At 36.4% G+C, this 8663-nt stretch overlaps 1 protein-coding gene across 2 annotated transcripts in view; it reads left to right on the plus strand.

The window, feature by feature from the left end:
- calcoco2 (calcium binding and coiled-coil domain 2) overlaps positions 1–8663 on the plus strand; it is a 15538-nt gene that overhangs the window by 4370 nt on the left and 2505 nt on the right. For both annotated transcript variants that reach the window (XM_015389123.1, XM_015389124.1), the window contains exons 3-14: positions 232–328; positions 1318–1478; positions 2562–2678; positions 2793–2918; positions 3009–3104; positions 3196–3293; positions 3629–3698; positions 5160–5327; positions 5416–5604; positions 6280–6396; positions 6471–6642; positions 8032–8057. In XM_015389123.1, coding sequence (XP_015244609.1) covers positions 232–328; positions 1318–1478; positions 2562–2678; positions 2793–2918; positions 3009–3104; positions 3196–3293; positions 3629–3698; positions 5160–5327; positions 5416–5604; positions 6280–6396; positions 6471–6642; positions 8032–8057 — 1437 coding nt within the window. The remainder of the gene's footprint in view (positions 1–231; positions 329–1317; positions 1479–2561; positions 2679–2792; positions 2919–3008; positions 3105–3195; positions 3294–3628; positions 3699–5159; positions 5328–5415; positions 5605–6279; positions 6397–6470; positions 6643–8031; positions 8058–8663) is intronic.

Consider the following 8663-nt stretch of genomic DNA (forward strand, 5'->3'; position numbering starts at 1 on the left):
GTCAGTAGAAGACTTTAGCTTCTTGTGATGTAATCAAACCTAAAACACACAAAGAAGAGTTAGGATTTTTTTTTTCTTGAATTCTTTTGTTGTTGTTGATTTTCTAAATTTCTGAGATATGAATCTACACTTTATTAATTCTATTATTAGCAGCACACCCCTGTTAGTGAACCCCCCCACCACCAGCACCACTGAACAGTATTTATATATATATTTATTATATTTGAACAGGTGGGATGGAGCTCAACAAAGGATTATCATACATTTGTTTGGGTTGAGGCAGTTCATGATCCTCGACAGACAGAAACAAGACAGGCTGTCTTTAAAGGTAAGTTTCACTTTCTCTGCGTAGCTCAAACAGTCTGGTTTTTGTTTGTCGTGTACACTCCTTCTTCTGTGTCACGTGTACACTCTGCGTGCACAAACAATCTTTAAAATCTGTTCTTTAAGTGACTGTAGCAGGAAGATGGACCCGGTTTAATCCTGTTTTCTATCCAGTGGATTTATGTTCAGATGAGATTTACTTCAAATGTAAAAGAGCACAAATGCTTAATTAATCCCAAAGGGAAATCAAATAATTTATAGTAGATATATATTTACTGATTATGGATTAACAATGGAGGTTGTTGTTTTAATTAGTTTTAAACATTTGGTAAATATTGTAAGCATAATTGCTTTTTAATTCATCCAGTTTAAAAATAAGGGGATCAGGTTTCGGGTCCCATTGTATGACAACAAACCCTTTACATTTTAGCTAAACTTTAAATTATTTCTTATGTGATTTTACTTTTAATAAATGTATCTTAGCCTATCTAGCAGTTTATATTTCCTTAAAATAAAAAATGTTTTGTGTTTTAATTTGCAAATATATTATATATGTAAAGCAGACTTTATTTTTATACGTCTGGCAGGAGGTGAAACTGATCTGAATGGGAAATAAAAGAGCTAATTTCTGACTCGATATATGATTTATGAAATGTATCTAAATGCATGTACATCCATATAACCCGAGTCCTGCCATTAAAGCTCTGTTTATTTTAACAGAGGCTGTTGCGGCACCGATATTAACATTTCTGCATATTTTAGCAGTTATATGGATAAAGGTAGAGCAATGATTCCAGCTCACAAATTTCACCCTTTTCTTTTCAGAATATTACAAAAATGACAGTTGGTATATTCTTTGGTAACTGTTTTTCTAAATTTAGCATCCCTGCTTACAAAAAGCATCATGTGTTAAAAATAACCTCCAGGAACAAACATACCTGTAACGTGTCAGGATGTTGCATCCATTTGTTTGCTGTGTCTATCTGCCATCAGAGTACTACCTTCCTAAAGACGAGATCGAGTTCTACCAGTTCTGTTACATTGACAACTCGGGGCAGGTGCGAGGAGCCAGCACTCCCTTCTGTTTCAGAAATCCATCAGAGCAAAACGCAGAGAGCATCGAGGAGGACGACCTGCTGGTTATCACGACACAGGTATCGCAATCACATTACAGAACTAAAGTCTTGAATTTTAGATGTAGTTTAACTAATGGCTGAAAATGACCACAAATAAATATAACGAAGCAATTAGAGGGTTTCCTTTGTTTTTCAAGTTATTCTTAGAAAACTGGAATGCCGGGCGTGCAGGCGGTGCAGTAGTTAGCTTGCACTCCCCAAACCCGGGTTCGCATCCGACCTGTGGTCCTTTGCCACATATCTTCCCCCCCCTCTCATACCGCCTTTCCAGTCATCCTAGTTTCGAAAAAACGAGCCACTAGTCCCGTTAAAACTCAAAAAAAAGAAGAAAACTGGAATACCTTTCCTTACCGTCACAGCTATGATAAGTCAAACTTTCCTAATGCTGATAAGAGTATTTTTTCTTTAGGGTGAGATAATCTGAACTGTGATATATGAAGAAAATATATTTCAGCCGATTCTGTCTTTGGTCATTTTCATAAAGTTGTATCTCCCTGGATTTATTTAAATAAACATGAAGCCAAGAAGTAGGGAGACATATGTCACCTGTAGTGCTTAAAGTTATCATTAGGTAGTGTGCATCCTATTTACAATTAATAAACAAACCAGTTGCGTTTAAAACATTTGTTTTTTCAATGTTTCTATAGAAATATAGTAGCAGGGTATTGAAAGGCTGAATCTGCTTTTTTGTATTTATGAAAAGTCTTGGTGACTATTTCTCATATTTTTTTCACACTCAGCAAATAAACAAGTACAGATCAAGGACACTTTAAGGACATTATTTTTCAGTTTTTAGTGCCATTTATTTCCATTTACTAGTTGTCAAAGTTAAGTTGGAGATTTTATATTTCTTACAGTATGTTTGTTTCCCATGCTTCATATCAACCAAACTTTTTAATTACCCTTTAAAGTAGTTTGGGTTTTGTGTTCTTCTCTGAGCTTTGGTTGGTTGTTTAAATCCTTGAAAATTAGTTAATGTGAAGGATATTTTAGTCAAGAGATTCTTTTTAAAAAATGGTTTCCTTTAAAACTTTATTGTGGTTGATTATTTGCGTTCAGGCATGCAAAAAGTAGATTAATGCCTGTCGTATTTCACCTCAGGACCAAGTTGAAAAGAGTCGGCGGGAGAAAGCTGAGCTACAGGAACAGCTGGAGCAGATGAGAGCAGAAAATGAAGCCTTAAAAAGTGCTCTGCAGAAAGACATGGGCAGCTTTAAGGTAAGAGCATCTGGGTTTTTTGAAATGAAATGTTTGTTCATGGTGCAACAGAGTAGGACATTGAGCTTTAAAATGAACTTTGATATGCTGATGTGGTCCGTTTGATTTATTCAGGAGCAGAATGCTCAGCGAGAGGAGGAAAAGGCTAAGCTGGTCAAAGACATGGATCAGGTGAAGGAGCAGAATGAAAAACTCAAGCAAACGCTGCAGATGCAGATGAAGGAGAACGACCGTTTAAAGGTGTGTCATCAGTTCATAATGAAACCTCGACCCAAATATCAGGACGGAAGGGAAAAAAAGCTAACCTTGAAGTTGCTGCTACTTTGCTAGGAGGAGATGATGATCCAGATGACCAAGGAGTTGGACATACAGAGACAAAACTCTACAGAGCAGGAAAAATCAAGTCTGTCTTTGAGAAGTAATGAGGTAAGATGGTATGGCTTTGTCATCGCAGCGAGATTGGGGGAAAAAAAATGCACCAGCCTAATCTTATTCCCCATCTGTATCATTTGTTAAGGAGAGATACGATCGAGCTGTGATGAAGATCAATCAGATGAAAGAAGAGCGTGAGGAGCTGAAAGGGAAGATTGTGGCACAGAGTGATGAGATTACAAAGTAAAATATTTTTAACTAATTAAATAATTTAGTTGTTTTTATTGATGTATGTAGTTGGTATTAAGTTTCCCAAATAAACTCCCTTTCAACCAGCTGTCTTAAGAATATAAAGGTGATGTTTCATTTACTCAGAATGAACATAAGAATTCTGTGAAAGCCTGCGGGGGCGGGTTTTAATCCCCTTTTGTAGTGCCAGAAAACTTAATTTACTCTCATTTTTTTAATATTTTATTGAAGTTTTTGGATAATTTAGAGCTGCTCGCGCTGTTTGCTTCAGGTTCTAATCCTGCTTTACACATTCAAACCTTTCCTTGAAATTCTGTTTTGTGTTTCAGACTGAAAGCTAACCTCAGAGAAAAAGAACGAGAGTTGTCAAAAACCACGGATTATATCCAGCTTCTGCAGGTAAACTACTTTGGGCTGCACTTATTTAGCGCCTTTTCATTCAAAATTGTAAAAACAAATACATGCTGCTATTGATAAACTGTTATGTTATAATTTCACCATGAAGTAAAACTAAATATATATATTTTTGTCTTATTTTAATTTCCAAGATTTATTTACTTACTTATAGATTTTTCATAATTAGGTTTTAGTTTTTTGACACTTTTATTTTGTAATGCTACTTTACAGATTTCTATGACCTTTATTTTTTAACCCAGTTTTTTTTTTTTTTTTGTCAGATGTTTTTTCATTCATATTTTATATTAAAATGAGGGGGCAGGGTTTTATCTGTGTGGCAGCGCTGGTCAGAGGTCAATATTCAGGGGAAAACAGGAAGTTCCTTGCAAAAATAAGGAACATGAGAACATGCAACAAAAGCCTTCCTTTGCAGAAAGCCTCTGTTTTGTTTTCTAAATTTATCCAACTGATTTTCAATGTCTGAAAACAAAAGTACCTCAGACTAATCGATAATTTGATGAAGTTGTAGTCATGCAGACATCGCTTCAACGCATCAAGCCGCCCCACAGATAAAACCCTGGGTTAAAAAATAAAAGCAACTGAAATAGGCTACGTAGTTGCTTTTAGTAGCTTTTCAAAATAAAAGTTTAAAAAAATAAAACTCACAACACTATGAACTAAATAAATCTGGAAGTAAATTAATACATCTTGAAATAAATTAAAATAAGACAAAAATGTCTTTGAAATAAATAAATAAATATCACCATTAATCAAAACTAAGAAAATATTTTAAAAAGATATTAATAAGCTATCAATAGCAGCTTTAATTAATGTTGTCAAATTGTGATTGAAATGGTTCTCCTTACACAATGAACTATAAATAAAATAAACATTTTTAATATTTCAAGTAGATTTAGACCACAATAACCACTGGAGAAGGGCTAGTGAGAGGTCAGAGGTCAACCTGGGGTCACTGAAACATCCTGTTCCCTGGGGGCAAAGATAAGAAAAGATAACTTCTCAGTCTGCACTGAGGTCTTCTCCCATTGGACACGTCCCAAAACAGCTTTCTCTTAAGGCATCCTTATAAGCTATTTAGCTTAATTTCTAGCCTTAAATATTTTCACTTTTTGTTGCAGTAAGAATAGCAATACATTAAATTAAAAGTAAACAGATGCCCAGTTTTAAAACGGTTTTAACGAATGAAAATCTGAAGAGTGAGTCGGCCATTCACTCTTCAGTTTGGGGAATGAGCTTTTGATTCAGATTACAGCCGGAGGTCCTGTCCTAAACATCAGTCAGTTTAGTTGGAAATCATTTGTAGATGCAAATATTCAAATTTTTACCAACGTCGCTTTGTTTTAGGTCTAGACTTTTACCTGGACAGCTCTGGCTACATGTTTAGCCGAATCCAGGTGCAGGTGTACTCATTGTTCAGCATTTTGAATCTGTTTGCCTCAACAGGTTGATCTTCAGAGTACCAACAAAGAGAATGAACTGCTCTCTGCAGAGCAGCAAAAGCTGCTGGGCCTCAAAGGCAGCATGGATGAACTGAAAAGGGAAAACCTGGAATTACGTACAAAGCTCTCACAACTAGAATCACTGCAGAATGCTCCTCAGGATGAGCTCAGGGTATATTAATTTATTCTTTAACTCTTCAAAAATCCAGCTGAACACATTTTAAGTAGAAGTAACATACTTAATCAATCCTCCTCTTTAGGTGCAGTGTCAGACTCTCACTAGGGAGTTGCAGGAAGCGCTGACAAAGCTGGTGACGGAGCGGGAGGAGACGAGGGCCATCAAGAGACGAGCTGAGCTCTCAGAAAGTGAGCTGCAAGATGTGAAGGAGCAGCTGTCGGGTTTGGCCCAAAGCTGTGATATAGAGCAGCGTCAGAAAAGCAAATATGAGGTAAATTTAAATAGGATTCAGTCTGGATTCCTTCAGTGTGGAGGAGGAAATATTAGCCTTCTTATTCCAAGAATTTTATCACTTCAGTTTGGTTTTTGAAGAAAAAACTCAACTTATAATGACAATTAAGGGTTTGAAATATACTATTAACCACACTAAAGCGTAGTTCTCAGCAAAATAATTGGCTAAATAAAAAAATAAATGCTTGCACATTTCAGCCGACAAGCAAAATAAGCCCAACTTAAGTATTGTTCCACCTCTATTCTGCTCTTTCTCTCCACCTTTTCTTTCTACGTCTATCTTCCTTTACCATAAAAGGAACAATAAACTATGTGGTAATCATACAAAATGTTTGTTACTCATATTTGCTTCAAATGTTCCCATTTTAAGTTGCTTTAATCATTAGTCCTTCATTTTTCTAGACTGTAATTGTTTGTGTTTATATTGAAAAATATTTACACATGGTTTCTAAAAGTAAAGGACAAAAAAGAAAGAAAAAATGTTTTCTTGTTACTATTTTCTTGGTTTCCAAACCTACATAAGTCCTTCCAGCTCTTGCATTCAAGCAGCAAAGGTTCATAGAGCTGGTTTGGTCTGGTGGAAAGTATAAAACTAAATGAAGGGTTCTGACAAATTTGGCTGTATATAAAAGATGTTTCATTTGTATTTTCTCAGATGCAGGTCATGGAGATGAATGAATTATTAGCAGATAGAAACATCGCAATTCAAGACAAAGAACAAGAGATTTTGCTAATCAAGCAGGAAAGAGATGAGCTTATTAGAGAAAACCAGGTATGTGTAGAAAAAATGCACAACATCTGTGTTCCTTTCGTGGTTTCTGTTATCTGAGCTGTTTTTTCTTCCAGGGGCTCAAGGGTGACGTGGAGAGGCTTCGCGCACTTTATACAAACAGCCCAACCACAGCTGAGGAGCCATCATATGTGGAGCCGGAGCTCCTCGTGCCAGGCGGTGATGGTCTAGCCGGCCAAGACCAGCAGCACAGACCGGATCGGCCTGACAACATATATGAGACCATAGGTGAGGAACGCAGACGTTCTCCAGCAGAAGATTATCTGCTGCTCAAAGCAAAAACAAATTCAGTTTTGCAAAGATTTCCAGATTATTCAGCAATTGTTGTATTTTAATGGGAGAGTGTTGGCGTGGTGGTTAGAGCAGTGCGATTGTACACTGAGAAGGTTGCAAGTGGCTGGTTTAAACCCCACAGCCTACACTCTGGGCCCCTGAGCAAGACCCTTAAACCCATACTGCTCCCCGGGCGCCACACAGTGGCAGCCCACTGCTCCCCAAGGGGATGGGTTATATGCAGAGGTGAATTTCTCCATTGTGGGAATAATGAAGTTCAATTATTATCAGTTATTATTATTAATACTCAAGCTCTTAATAAAAATATCAATATTAGATATTACTGAAGTTTTTAGAGACACTGGGGCTGATTTCTGCTCGATTTTGTAAAAGCTCTGACTCTGATTTTTCTTTGGGAAATTAAAATAACAGGTTAAATAATTTGTTTTCTTTATAGGTTTAAATTGGAATTTTTTAATCTGGAAAACATGTATTGTTAAAATTAAGTATTCCTTTAGCGGCAAATGTTACATATTACAGCTTACCTGTCTTTCCTGGGCTACAGATGAAAGTTTAGAGCATATAATGCTGGTGATTGTCTTAAAACAGCTTAGATTACTGATTAGTGATGTCAGAAGTATTTACCACCACCCTCTTTAGAGAGGGAACAGGTGACTCCCAGTCCTTGATGATCTGTGAGACACTTTGTTTTAATCTTGTAACGCAGCAGTTTGTTTGGACTTTGTTCGCTGTGTGTGATGAAACCGCAGCCTTCAAACCAAGCCTAGCGAGGTGTGTGTTTCATAAACAGCCCCGCGCTGTGGGATTCCCCGTCCGAGCGTGGTCATTTGTGATGCTAAATATTACCACAGCTTCATCTTAAATACCAAATACAAATCCAACCTAGATTCTAACAAGCTTCAGAAACCCAACAGGATGAATTTCAACCCCTGCTCTCCTCTCCATAAACTAACCTGCTGTGGTTCTACTATAATATGAAAGCAAACGCTTGGTCTGTGCTGCAATTAAAGTAAGAACTTTGTCCCTTACGACATCCTGGAGGCATTTTGTTATCACAGTTCGACCTGTAATGGTCAATGTTCCTATAAATCAAGAAATGAAACATCTCATGTGTTCTGTTGTGTTTCTATTTAGCCAGAAGAGCCTAAATTAAACTATTATTACTTATTTTTTGACACAGACACATAAAAAGAAACTTTTTTGTACTGAACCAGTTGCCCTTCATCCCTATTGATCATATCACGTTACCATCTTTAAACTGAAGTTAAAGACATTGTAAAACATTTTTTAATGCTGTACCTTTGAATTATTTCTCTCTTACAGATAGCATGCAAGTAGCGCAAGAAGAGGTGAGTAAAATAATTTTTTTCAGCATAAAATGGTGTTATCTCCTATTCTGACTGTTAGATCCTTATTATTAATGGATAAGGCCTGATGATCTGCAGTTTAATTAAAACATTAGTCGGGTCACAGTCTTTACTGTTTAGGTAGAATGGATCATTTTAATAAATACCTTTAGAACATCTGGACTAGTGTTCTGCTAATGTATTTTAGTCATCGTTTGTTACAGGATCCAGTACAGTTTCTACACTTTTAGATGTATGATACTTTAACTTTAGGCTTTCATAGTTGAACTATTTCAAGGTAGGATAAAGATAAAGCATAAAAATATCTGAAAATGTGTGATTTGTGTGCAGAAGTTTTAAAGCGATTGTGTTTCTAATCCAAACAATCAGTCATAGATATAGGTTCATTCAGCCTTAGTATTTGATGGAGTTATTTGGTGAGTTTCTGGTGAATTCTTGGCTGGATATTCATCAGCTTCTGTTTCCTGAACCAGTAGAATTATTATAATATTGGTAAATGTTCTAATAAAAATACAGCTTCTGTTCAAATATATATTTTGAAATGTGGGTGTTGAATACTTTCTTACGGAAGAGGATTAGGGCCACTGG

This window comes from Cyprinodon variegatus, unplaced genomic scaffold (genome assembly GCF_000732505.1).
Source record: "Cyprinodon variegatus isolate N-32 unplaced genomic scaffold, C_variegatus-1.0 Scaffold447, whole genome shotgun sequence".
Taxonomy (NCBI): Eukaryota; Metazoa; Chordata; class Actinopteri; order Cyprinodontiformes; family Cyprinodontidae; genus Cyprinodon; species Cyprinodon variegatus.